The following is a 14,436-nucleotide window of genomic DNA, read 5'->3' on the forward strand; positions in this document are numbered from 1 at the left end:
ACTTTTAAAGTTTAGAATAGTTTACTAGTATAGGTGATAAAAGCATTACTTAGGTAGAAGTATTAAGAAGAAATGCTTTGTAACTTGGAGCCAAAATATAGCTACTTTATTGTGAAAGTAGCATCATTTGTTTTAAATCTGGGTAAAAATATAGCATTTAGGTAAAGCAGCTACATGTTAATTCTCCAGAACAAATGTATTTTTATCAGTAGAAGGTTTGCTTTTTTTCCTTGAATAATTTTTAAAAATTCCCCTTTATGTCCAAATATAATTGAGAGTTAAGATACCTTGGTGACCAAAGGTCTCAATACATGGTTAGGAGAAAAATCAGGACACATAACTGCATAATTATTATAATCTCAGTATTGCTGAATATATGCCATAAGCAGAATAACTAGAATTAAATATATTAAGATGCTAACAATAATTATTATTGGGTGGTAAGATAGCACATTTTTTTCCTCTTAATATTATATACCTTTTCTATAAAGTTTACAATGAATATCTGTTACTTTTATAATATGGTAAAAACAAGAAATATTAAAAAAACTAGTTTAAAAGGGTATGAAAAAAATAATTCATTCCTATGGACATACTCATCCAACAAATTGTCTTTTAAATAGATTTGTAATGATTCTCTTTCATTTTTATATAGCAAAGAATTTCTCCACCTTAAGTCAATGATTTTGCAGATCTGAGAAAGACTTGGGTCATTTGAAGTGCATGTTGACATTTTTTAAATTTAATTTAATTTTTATTATAGTATAGTTGATTTAGAGTGTTGTGTCAATTTCTGTTGTATAGCATAGTGATCCAATCATATATATATATATATATATATACATTATTTTTTTCACACTATATTTGGTCTTGTTCTTTCTCAAGAGAGTGGATATAGTTCCCTGCTCTGTACAATAGGACCTCATTGCTTATCCATTCTAAATGTAATAGTTTGCATCTACAAACCACAAGCTCCTCTTCCATCCCACTTCCTCCCATCTCCTCCCTTGGCAACCATGAACATATCTACAAAACAGAAATGGACTCAGGGACATAGAGAAGAGGCTTGTGGTTGATATGTTAATATGTGATTTTCTCCTTCCAACTTTCTTAAAACAACATCAACTAAGAAGGAAAACTGCAGATGTGCTATAGGAGCTCATCCCTTTCCCTCCTCCATTTGATAACATGAAGAGCTTTAACTGGCATAAGACTTTGACCAAAAAAGCCTGGGTATATTTACCCAAATTAAAAGCATTCTCAACTGGTGTCAAAGAGAACCAGAAGTTAGATGCAAATTGCCACTTAAAAAAGAAATCTATCGCAAAAAGGCATTCTTTGTTTATTCTGTACTGATTTACTTTCTGGTTTTACCATTTTAATATATCATTATGGACAAATCTGTTGTCTATTGCTGAATAGTCACTCTTTTCCAGTGGTGTTGGAGTAATTCTTTGTTATTTAATGTCAATGAAGAATGACACACATGTCAGTTTGGAAATCAACCAAATTTCCACTTGAGCATTCCATGTTCTCCTTTCTCTGAACCCAAATACCTTATTATCCTCTACATTTTTTTTAGGGCAGCACCCACGGTGTGTGAGAGTTCCCAGGCTAGGGGTCGAATTGGAGCTACAGATGCTGGCCTACACCACAGCCATAGCAACACTGGATCAGAGTAGCTTTTACAACCTATACCACAGCTCACAGGCAATGCCAGATCCTGGACCTACTAAGCAAGGTCAGGGATTGAATCCGCATCCTCATGGATACTAGTCAGATTCATTTCCACTGTGCCATTTTTTAAAAATTAGAACATTACTTTTAGGAGAAAAATAATTTGTAAAACTGTAAAAGGGGAACAATGCTTATAACACAAGACTTAGAAAAATAAACATTAAAAGAGGTGCCTATTAGTTAGAAATCATTTATTGCCTCTATAAAAGTTTAAATAAAAACCCTACAAAAGGTCGCATTACAGTCTGTGTGATTTTAATGTGATAGTATGTTTCAGAGGTAGTACCAGTAAAATGGGATGCAAGATTGCTAAAAGGAATTACTTAACAAGTTAATGTAATATAAAATTTCAATGTGGAGCAATATATACTCAGTATACACTTTACTGGAACAATCAGAATATATTTCCATGAAAACATCACCTTATTCTCTTTTCTCCCTTAGCAAATCTGTTCTTAATAAAGTTTGTTTTGTTTTGTTTTGTTTTGTTTTGTTTTTTGTTTTGGTTTTTTGGCAATGGTATGGCAAATGTTGACTCAGAAGTTAGTAGACTCCTCCATTATAACATCACAGAGCATAGCTTGGTGAAGAGCATGATACAGTGCTGTCTGCCAAGAATAATACCAACTTCAAAGATAAACCCATTTATTTATCATTTAGACGTTATGGTATTCATAAATCCTTAAATGGTTATTCTATCAGAATTTGGCATTTTTTAGGATCTGAATGAAAATCTATATTTTTTATAGGCATTATTCCCAGTATACTGTCCCTGTAATATAGAGGAAGGACAGTAGTTAAAGGTCTTGGAATTCTTAAAAATGGTCATAAGCTATCAGGCTAAAATGCAGAAACTATTCCTTGGAAATGGGCTAAATGAATGCCCCCACCCCACCCCAAAAGGGCAAAAAAATCAGTCTTGGAGCCCAGACTTCTTTTAAATATACCACTTATGTTTTCTCCTATAAATTGCTGACTGTTAAAGTGCCTTAAAATAGATGTTACTGTCTTTGGGAAATTACCTCTGAGACATCTTTTGAGGTATTAGTAGTACACAGAGGACAGGATATGACTGGGCTGCAGCCTTTTCTTTTCCAACAATAACAAACATTTCTATCACATGATTACAATGGTGGTATAAAAGTCTGGCTGTTGATAACTGACCTTACACCAAAATATCCTTAGTTTCCATAAAGAGGCCAGTTTTCTTTGAGTGTTTTCCTTGCATTTGCTAATTTTCCTATTTGCCAGGGTAACTGCAGTTCTCATTTTCTTGGGACTAATTTTAGCTTGGCTGAAATGAGAAAGGTACCTGTTTTATATATATATATATATATATATATATATATATATATATATATATATATACACACACATATATACATACACATTTTGAAGGGTAAGTGCTCTTAGATACACATTTCCTGTTCAGAAACTGGTTAGCTACTCTAAGCCAAAAGCAGACATCAAAGGTTAGTTTGAAAAAAATTTTTTTTCATCTTGGCATCTGTCTTTGTGAGTGAGAGTACAGCTTCAGATAGTATGTTCTGTTTTATTATTGTGTTAAAGCCATAAAGAAAGAAAGACTAGTTGTTTCTCTCCTTCTAGTCATGAAGATGCTCACAAAAGCAGTCCACAAACTGATATTTTTCTTGCTTTAAAATGTCTCAATGCCAATTCCAATCTGCATGTGAAAATATATTTTCTTCATAAAAGATTTTTAAATACTTGACCTTGGCATTTTTTTTCAAAATCTATAGAGTATAATTGAATTTTGTCAATTATGTTTTTTTTCTGGATACATCTATTTCCTTTGGTTCATGCTACAGAAAAACCACATTTCACTTTTGAAATGTTTTAATTCCAGTGATAGTAAAATAAATAATTTTAATGTTGAAATATAAATGCCAAGACAAAAGAATTCTTAAGTGACTACTATGATTTATGCAGTTTCTATTTCAATGAAACTTTAAACAGGGACAAGGGAATCATCTATGGGTCCTCTCATAACTGTAGACTAGGATTCTTTCTAGGATCACTTAGCATAATCCTCAAATCTATTAAAATTTCTACTAAAATAATTTTATTTAGATCTCTTAAAAAGTGAAAAGAAATAATTCATTTTGAAGTTTATGGCTTGCTGAGGAGTAGAAAACCAATGTCCCTACCACAGGAGTCCAATGAATATTTTTTTGATTTAGTGACTAACTGCTGAGGCGTGATCATCTAGCTTTGCCTTGTAACAAGAATCAAATAACAAGGAGCTTAAATTGAAGTAGGAGAAATTAGAGTTTAAAGATAAACTCGATGACTAGTAAAAAGATCCTAAGAGAGACTTGAAGGCCTAGATCTGTTCAGGCTACCTTAAGAAATGGTTTTTATATTTGCTGTATAGTAGAGACTTTTTATCTCATAGAGGAATTAGTGTGATTGATAAATTTAAACTTAATATCTGAGGTTCTGTTACTAAGCCTTCTTTTCTCTGAATGGAATTTGACTTGTCAGCAAGGAGTACTAAACACTGTTTACACAAAACCATATGGCTGTCAGCTAAAAGGGAGCATACCTAACCACTGAAATATTTTTGCTAACAAAGAACCATGACAGAAGCATGGCAGCAATATTAAGTCAAACAAATAGCTTACAAAGTGAAGAGTTATCATTAACTCTTATCTATGTGTGTGTGGAGGAAGGGGACATTTCAAGGTCAAAGACATTCATGACTATCTTTCTATTATCATAAGTTGGTACCTATAAATTCCAAGATCAAAACTGGTTTTATTTACAAATTACAAAAATATCTGACATAGAAGCTTGATGGCTAAAGGACCCATCCAGCCACTTCATTAATCTTTTAGATATAGATGGTAATTTAACCATGTGATACAATTCCACGCTGCCAACTTAAAAATATGTGATACTGTGTGCTCAGGGAGAAACTGGGATGTTTTCTTCTATGGGTCTTGGTAATGCCATCTGATACCCTGAAAGGGAAGGTCTGCAAAAAATTGTCTACAGTGTGGTGCCATATGGTACCTACTAATAGAACAACTGAGTAGTGTTCCCATTTTAGGAGTGTACTCAGAGAATAGTATCCAGGAAATTCAGAGGATTGTGATTTACAACCAAAGCAGTATAACTCTTTTTGGATATTATCCTTGGCTAATGACTCTGTACGATACTCACATGGAAATGAGGTAAATTTTGTGGCAAAGCTCAGTGACTATATAGAAAAAAAAATTCAGGGGCTTACCTTGACTTCTTGTTTCATAAAATGTAAGAAACCAAAAAAAATACTATAATGATGGTGATAAACTTGTAATATTTGTGCAACATTTCACCTAACTCAGTTACACAAATTTATCAGTAGAATGTGAATCTTTTCAATATTTGTCATCTGTAGCAACAAAGAGTTCCCATTAAGACTAATCTTTTACAACATTTTGTTTCTATACACTAGATAATTTCTTTGACTACATGTTGGTGAATAACTTTTTCATAATGCCTCCCTCCCAAATATTTGGGTTAGATAATGGAAGAATACCAATAATTTACAATTACATGCTAGTAATCACTTCAGTTTTTCGATCATTAACTTAAGTCAAAATTCTCATAGGTGTTTAAAAATAAATTCCAAGACTCATCCAAGTTAAAACATTTTTAAGGTTTTGTTTTCAATTTTCAGTCCACTTTCCTGAGCAAAAGTGTATGCAGATGACAGGAAAAGGAGAGAGGAAAATATAAGATGTAATGTTTACAAACCAAGAGTAATCAGGCTTCAGTAACTTGATAAGCTATGTTGAAATACCTTTTTGTGTGTGTGTCTGGTCAAAACTATTACTAGAACTAAGACTCTTCTATAAAACCAAATTTTTAAAAACTTAATTAGACACTATGCATTTAATAGCCAAACTGCTCAAAGTGAAATACATTTTCCCAAGAGTTCCATCAGTTTGGAAAAATCTCTCAAGCAATGGTTTTAAATTTTACATACTTTTTTTTGCACTGTAGTCATTATATCTTGTTTATCCTTCACAGAACATGTTGGTTTCAACAATATGTTTTTCCAACTGAAGAATTTCAGGGCAACGGAATGCAATTATCTTAAAATGCGTACCTGTTAGGTAGCCAAAATGCTGTATCATATATCCCCACCCCCCATCACAAACTGTCTGAGGCATTTTTCTCTGATAAAGAAGACACACTGAATGAGGTAACATCAGGTTCCGGCGAGGCATGATTGAAATCCATCTCTTCTAATTCAGGAGGTAAATCTGACAGCAGTGCCTGAGTCAGAAAAATCAATTTTTTTGAATTAGTATGTGGACATATTTTTTTCCAGTTTTATAGTTGTGGTCCTTTCATGTTGATTTATCCTTACAGATTTAAATAAAGGAGCATTTCTCTTTCAGGACCTTATACAATATCTTACCTAAGAGAAAAATTCTTCATATACTATTAACAAAGTAACAAAATATTAGATCTTGAGAGTGTGGATTATGTAGAGTGGAACCCTGGATAAGAGGGAAATAAGGAGAGAAATGAGCAACTATTCTGAACCAAATGCTTTGAAGTGTTTGAGGTAAGTGATTTTCATACTAGTTTTGAGTGTTCACTGATTGCTGCTAAAGGCCTTTAAAATTATACGCCTTATTGAAATATTCTTGTCCAGTTATGCTTCAGACAAAAGACTATTTTGTACTTCAGTGGCAGAAAGAATTTAGCAGTTAGAGAAAATGTTCAGCTATTCTACTTTAGACTAAACTTTAACATCTTGAAAAGTCCAACTGATTTTCTTTTCTTTTCTAAGGCTATACCCATATCTACAGATGGCCAAGCATTCACCAGAGCACTGCTGCACCAGTGAATCTAGCTGTGAAATGAAGTATCTAGAGGGCTGCTCATTTCTCTGCTGGAGTAGTTAGGATAAGCCAAGAGCCATGAACTAAGTTTTGCCATGGTGTAATTGTTTCATTTGGAATTGTAGAATATGCTTTCATACTAGAAAAATAAATAATTAATAAAGTTTTATGTGGTTGGTACTGCTGATGCCTACTTGACCATCAGAAATAACAATCTAAGTGATTGATTTGCTGTTCTCAATACTAGAAATAATGTAGCAATCTTGGCAATTTGTAGACAACATTCCTTGTTGTGAGCTCTGGGTGCAGCAGTAAACAAGGACCAAAGGAAAAGAACAAATGCAAGCTTGCCACTACCCAAATAAGGAACAGAAAGACAGGGCATTGGAGAATTCATGAAGTCCACTGTTAAGATAAGATAGTATTCTCTGATTCTCTTTATTAGAAGAAGTAACAGCTTAAATCCTATACTTTTTGTCTTATAGCAGAGAGCACAGCAGAGAGGAAAGATTACACTTTTCTGTCAGGCTGCAAAAGGAAAGACTAACTTTTATCTGAAAGAAAATTTGTTATTGTTATATGCTATGGTAGTTCATGAAGTTGATAAAATTGAGAGCAGTATTTACAAAAGCAGTCTCTTAAAGGTACTACTACGTGCTTTCTAAGGTTTCTAGGTTGCAGTAATAGGACATAGAGCCCATTTTATTCTACATTAACTGTTTATCACTAACTCAGTCCAGGTGAAGCAAAGCCTTTGCTGACATTGGTTGATCATGGTTTATGAGAAATACATCACTGGATTTATTTTACTTTGCAGTTGTGAAGAAGCCACACTAAAGAGGGCAAAATGTTCCAATTAACATAGCTTAGAGTATTGGAAAGTCAGGTGGATGAGTAGACTTAATGACATTCTAAATTCTAGTGGGGATACTTCAAATCAAAGAAGCACTACTACTTATTTCTCTGTCATAGTATTTAATGTAGTTGACTAAAATGAGTGTAATATGAAATAGGAAAATTTTTTATATATGAGGCAGTATACAGCATTACTAATTCATGAAATCTACCTCAAAATTCTTCTTTTCAATATCTTTCTGGATTTCAACATTGGCACACAGAACAAGTATTCAGATTATGTCAATTGCTAGAAATGTTTTTTTCAGTAGATCTGAAGTAAACACAATGAATTTTCTTCACTCCAGGTTCTTCATCAGTCAGAGTCTAACCTAGTACACCTCTTCCCAAGAGATTAAAACATTTCCAAAATATACCATCAGTCTCTATAATACTTATTCTAGACTCTAAAGTTTGCATGCCAAGCTCCATCCTCCTTGCAAAGTGGAGAAATTGAAGTTCAATAAAGGTAATTGTCCTGGCTAGATCCACATAGTGAATTCTCAAAGGAAGAAAGACTACAACTAATGACTTAGTAAAGTGTGGGCAACATTATTTTTCTTTTAAAATTGTTGTTTATTAAGAAAAAATAACATTTGGATAATCTAATATTTCAGTCAGAGAGTACCATATATTTTTAAATCCTGGACTGCTTTATTGGGGCATATTATCCTGTGGACCACTTATCTCACTTAACTTACCTAAATCAAGATTAACAGAAAAAACACTGAGGATTTTTAAAATGAGAAACCAATGGCACAATAGTTTATTAGGTGGAATAAATGTTAATTCCTTCCAGAAATAAACCTCTAAGAATTTCATAGTGTAAAGATTAGTAATTTGAGATCACCTGGATAAACTTTGTGGATGACTATTATTGTCTTCTGTATTTTTAGACCATATTTTGAGGTCCATTATACTCAATCTCAACTATAAAAATCAGTACTTTCTATTTAGGTGCTGATTATATAGGCTATGATTTTTCAGTAATCTTTGTATAACTCTCTCTCTCTCTCTCTCTTTTTTTTCTCCAGCTGATGTTTTGCCCATATCTTAGCTCATCAGCCTTTTATCAGAGGAAAAGTATAAGAAAAGAAGAAAAGGAAAATATACAATAGGTACTTTTCTTATTTGTTAGTGGTTTGGGGGAAAGAATTAAGCCAGGTTAGAATTAGAAAATTGGGAGTTCCCGTCGTGGCACAGTGGTTAACGAATCCGCCTAGGAACCATGAGCTTGAGGGTTCGATCCCTGCCAGCGTTGCCATGAGCTGTGGTGTAGGTTGCAGACGTGGCTCGGATCCTGCGTTGCTGTGGCTCTGGCTGGCGTAGGCCGGTGGCTACAGGCCGGTGGCTACAGCTCCGATTCGACGCCTAGCCTGGGAACCTCCATATGCCGAGGGAGTGGCCCTAGAAAAGGCAAAAAGACAAAAAAAAAAAAAAAAAAAAAAAAGAATTAGAAAATTATATGCAGTTTGTATTCTATTCCTAGATATCAAGAGACACAGATAACTGCTAATAAGCTGACTATATAAGTCTCAATTCTAAACCATGCTATGACTTTTGGGACCAGGACACATTCCAATTTACTCGTATAGTTGGACCTAGTTGTGATTTTTTTTACATTTATTTAAAATTTACAGCTCCTTGGTGACCATGTTCAAGACTATCATCTTATTCATTTAAAATATGCAGTGTAGGTTCCTAAAAAACAGACATATTTTCAATAGCTATAGAATGTGCACAACTCACATGATAAAGCAAAATGCTTAAATAAAACTGGCAAAGGGAACTGAAGACTACTGTTTTAGGATGTCTGTGTATGTACAGCATAGAAAGAGTACAATTCATGAAACTAGACATGTGATGTACATGCTGTTTAAGCCTCGTGAGTAAATTCTTTTATGGTTTAAACTTCTGGTTCAGTACTTTGGTGAAATATATAAAGTTTTTTTTTCTTAAAAAAAAAAGAATGGGGGTAGATTGTAGGATGCCAAGACTTTAATCTTTTCCCCTGGAGATGACTGGGAAAGACTATGTACGTGCAGTCTTGCTTGGAAATAAGGGATAAATGTTTGAACTCTACCTGAATAAAAACCTCTGAGGCTTATTCCTGATTAATGGTTTCCTGTGTAACATAATACACAGACTGAATTTTTCTGATAAAGAATCAATATGGTCGAATACACCTCAGAGGCAAATTTGGTATCATTTAGTATTGAATGGAACATTTAATATATTTCTATATTCCTTTTTAGCAAGACTAATAAATTATTATACAAATTGCAACTAAAAAAATGAGACAGAAAATGTAATTTAAGAGGAACTTGTAAACAAAAATCCACAACAACAAACAAAAGATGTTGCATTTCATCTTTGGGGCACAAGAATCAAATATTACAGTTAAATTGGGAAAAGTAAATGATGTACTATGGTCACAAAGAATTTCACAAAGTAGTTTCAACCTATCATGAATAGAAGGTATTCAAACACCTGTGAACTCTAGTAGGGGCTGGAAGGTAACAAATCCAAAAGAGAGGCAATTGCCTCATTTCTTTCATTTACAAGGACTCCCAAAACATGTGCCTCTCCAGTTAGTGAAGCCCCATCTCTACGAACATTTTGGGAATTTCTTTAAATGAAATGATATGTACATAATGGGGAATATAATCAACAATTATGTAAAAAAAAAAAATTCTTTCCCTACTTTATGTTAGCTTGGAATTAATGAAGTATTTAAATCAGTTATTCTGATTTTCCACTAAAGCAGTGCAAAAAAATCTGAATATTTATTCTCAAGAAAACTGTGCTAAAAAAAAACTCATAAAGTAACAAATCCTTCCTTGATGCCAAACAGGAATGAAGTATAAAAACGAAAAAAATGAAGAACCCAAGTATGACACCTCATTTTTAACATGACACATTACAGCTTACTAAATTCTTCTGTCACTTACCTGCTGTTGTTCCTTGTCATCAGCTTTTACAGCTAGTATTAAACTTCTAACAAATGTCTGAAGTTTAAAGTATTTTTGCTTTTGAATCTCTAGCTCGTTTTCAATGAATCTGACTTCTTCATTCTGAAGAAGAAAACATCAAATAATTACTCTATGCAAACCTAGATTATACATGTTTGATGCACAACACAATTTTTAAAAAGCAATCAAATTAGGATGATAGTAAAGAAGATGGAATTTTAATATAAAGGAATATAAAGCATGGAAGGAAATTATCCTATTACTCAAAGGCTGCCTTTTAAGCAAATAACCAGCAGAAAACAATCTGCAAGGTCAAAAATCCAATCAAATAAATTTCATTAAGAGAAAAATCAAGAAAAAATTCCCTTCTTGGAAAGACTCCTCCTATATTAAACCTAATTAGCATTTGGATTACAATTAAAAATAGACAGGTGAAGAAGGTGTAGTATTGGCAAACTGGTGGACATATAGATCAATGGATAGAACAGATTCCAGAAATATATATTACATTAATTGTGTATAATGTAATATACATTATATGTAAATGAATATATCTATATGAAGGTGCTGAGGTAATTCAATGGACAAAGAAAGGATAGTCATTCAAAAAACAGTGGTTGAACAATTGTATATCCACACACCCCAAAAAAGATTATCAGCCACTTCCAACTATGCATAAAATTTAATAATTAATATATCATAGAAATAAATGTAAAACCTAAAACTATAAAACTTCTAGAGGAAAAGTAGGGAAAAAAAACTTTACATCCTTGGGTTAGGCAAAGTTTTCTTAATAGGACACAAAAAACATGACTCTTTTAAAGACTTCGCTTAAAAATTAAAAGAACCCTACAGCCTTTACTTTTCAAAAGACACTGTGTAGAAAGTAAAAATACAAGGTACATATTAGGAGAAAAAAAATTTAAATCACATATCCGATAAAGGAGTTTCATTCAAGCTTTATAGCACAAACATAGGACCAGCAACTGAATAAAAAGCAGGCAAAATAATTAAACATACATTTCATAAAAAAAGACATTTGAACGACCAATAAATATATGAAAAGTGCTTAATATTGTTTGCTATTAAGGAAATGCAAATTAAAACCACAATGAGATACTACTACCAACCATACTATGATGGCTAATGTTAAAGAGACTGAAAATAGCAAGTGCTGATGAAAATATGGAGACTTATTATTATTATTATTATTTTTTTTGTCTTTTGTGGGCCACACCTGGAGCACACGGAGGTTCCCAGGCTAGGGGTCTAATTGCAGCTACAGCTGCCGGCCTATACCAGAGCCACAGTAATGCCAGATCCAAGCCAGGTCTGTGACCTACACCACAGCTCATGGGATCCTTAACCCACTGAGCGAGGCCGGGGATCAAACCTGCAACCTCATGTTCCCTAGTCAGATTCATTTCTAATGCACTATGATTGGAACTCCGAGAATGTGGAGACTTCTGATTGAAGTCTTATACTGTGCTGGTGGGAGTGTAAATCAGTGCAGCCACTTTGGAAAATGTTTTGGCAGTTTCTTATAAAATTAAACATATTCTTTCTTACCATCTGACTCAGCTGTCCTACTCATAAGTATTTACCCAAGGGAAATGAAAACACATGTCCACAAAAAGACATACATGAATATTCATAGCAGCTTTATTCATAATAGCCCAAAGTTAGAAGCAAAAGTGTTCATTAGCAGATGAATAAATAAATTGTGGTCATAGTTGTACAACTTGTCCACTTGTTAAAATTCTAAATGTATGAAGAGGTGAATTTTATTATATGAAAATTATACATCAAAAAACCCTGATTAAAAATTATTAGCCAGCCCTCATGCCAAAAAAAAACCTTGAAAATAAGCTATGTGTATTCTCTGCAGACAGAGAACCTGTTTCAAAGAGCAAACCAGGACCTTAGCATTTGTTCAAAGAGATGCATGAAATACATTAAAATGATTTAATTCTATAGGCATTCTTGTTCCAGTTGATAGGATACAGTTGTATTAATCACATTCAATCTATGAATATGTTTACTGAATCAATTACTTTTATCAGCTCAGTTTAGAACTTACTTTACCTGATAAAACTGCTTCCTTTTCAGATCATTTAATATCAAGTGAATGATATACAAATGATGATTCAAGCTAAATTCCTTATCCAAAGGCACTCTACAGCAATCTAAATTACAAGTAAGCATTATAATAAAATTCCACATGCTCCTGCTATAATACATTTGACTAATTCTAAACTTTTTTTGAAGTATTCACTGTCAGAGCATTGAGATTAGAGTATTAGTAAAGTGCTGACCAGGAAGTCTTTTTGAATACAGAAGATATCTATCATCATTATCATAGTGTCTCCGAATATATAGTCCTTTTGAGCTACACACATGATCCATTAGGAAACATTTTAAAAACATTAATTCACATTTGCAAAAGTCAGGAAGCATCTTTTCGTATATGGATCTCTAATTTCTCATGCAAATATTCCTTCTCTTCAGTATTTATGCAAATATATATATATATGAGCACTTGTATAATAATATTAAAAGTATTTCCAAGGATAAAATAACTAATTTATTCACTCACCCAGGAGCTAGTTACTGATACTTATGTGATGGGCACTAGACCAGATAACAAATACATGAATAAGAAAAATATTGCTGCTGCCTTCAAGAAGCTTATAAGGAACATACTTAAGAAACCCACAAAGTGATACCCAAAGAACATTAGCATGTATATGCAAATAGAATACAACAATGTTCTCTGAAGGAAGATGAAATTTCCAAACTGGTAAATTTCCACAGTGTTGATTTAAAACACCCTGAAATCAGCAATGAGAACTGCTATGAGGTTTCACTTACCCTTACTTCAGAATTAAGGTAACAAAATTCAGAGATGAAGTGAACTGAAATATTTTAAATAATGACTGTAAAAAGATATATTTCCTACATAGGTGCTAACTTTTGAGAGTTAAAGAAATGTTTATATAGGATAGTGATGTGTTATAAGAAATATCCTTAATAGGGTAGTGAAGGATCCCTTGTTCACATAGCATTGACCAGAATGGAAAACACTGCATCATTAAACATATTTTAGAGTTTAATGAAAACGATAACTGACATTTCTGGACTGGACACTATGGCTTGCCCTGGTATTCAGCTTCAAACTTTCTCAATCAGGCTGGTACCCTAGAGGGGAAAGGTCCTAGAAAGAATACTCTGAGTAAACATTCTGGGCCTAGCTCTAACTGACCTGTTTGAGATACTAAGTGGAGCACATTTAACAGCTGTGCAATCCAGTCATCTCATTTGTAGTTTCCAGAGCCTGCGCCAAGCGGTGGCTTGCAGAGCCATTTTAATCCTGAACTGAACATTTATAAATATTATATGACCATGTAGGAGAGATTAGAATGATCTCTTGTCCTTCAGAACCAACAACTTTATAATTTTATTAGTCGAAAGTACAGTTTAAATGCAGGATTATATTATGCTCTTTGACCACTTAGCAAGTAAATTTCAAAAGCTGATTTCCTTCCGTGTTTAAAATGTTCAGTATTTTAAAGTCTAGCATGTTGGGAACATTTGGAAAACAGAATCTGTTGAATGACATAACTTTCAATTATAGAAAAACTGTAAAGATTTCTAAGAAAATGACAGCTGTTGTCTTTTCCGATTAACCGTTATGTTTTGTTAACATTTTAAGATTACTAGTCTCTGCTATGAACACTTATGGATATTCAAAGAAAGGAACTTTTGTGTATGAAAAGAATAATTATGTGGCCAAATTTCAGAAGGCCCCAAAGTTACCTATTAAGATAAGATACTGATTAACAAAGGAAGACCAATTACATATCAATGCAGAAAACATATTGCATAAAGACTGATAACTTTTGTCAAAATTTAATAAAAACAAAATTATGTATGGCACACTGTCAAAGTAAGCCTTTCAGTATAGTAACAAG

At 33.2% G+C, this 14,436-nt stretch overlaps 1 protein-coding gene across 1 annotated transcript in view; it reads right to left on the reverse strand.

Moving 5' to 3' along the window:
- The window catches only part of HDX (highly divergent homeobox), a 156,981-nt gene continuing 144,273 nt past the window's right edge, over positions 1,729 to 14,436 (reverse strand). Inside the window, exons 8-9 of the mRNA XM_021079848.1 lie at positions 10,445 to 10,567; positions 1,729 to 6,024 (exon numbers count right to left, since the gene is read on the reverse strand). Of these exons, the coding sequence (XP_020935507.1) occupies positions 5,899 to 6,024; positions 10,445 to 10,567 (249 nt within the window). The 3' untranslated portion in view covers positions 1,729 to 5,898. The remainder of the gene's footprint in view (positions 6,025 to 10,444; positions 10,568 to 14,436) is intronic.

Source organism: Sus scrofa, chromosome X (assembly GCF_000003025.6).
Source record: "Sus scrofa isolate TJ Tabasco breed Duroc chromosome X, Sscrofa11.1, whole genome shotgun sequence".
In the NCBI taxonomy this organism is placed as follows: Eukaryota; Metazoa; Chordata; class Mammalia; order Artiodactyla; family Suidae; genus Sus; species Sus scrofa.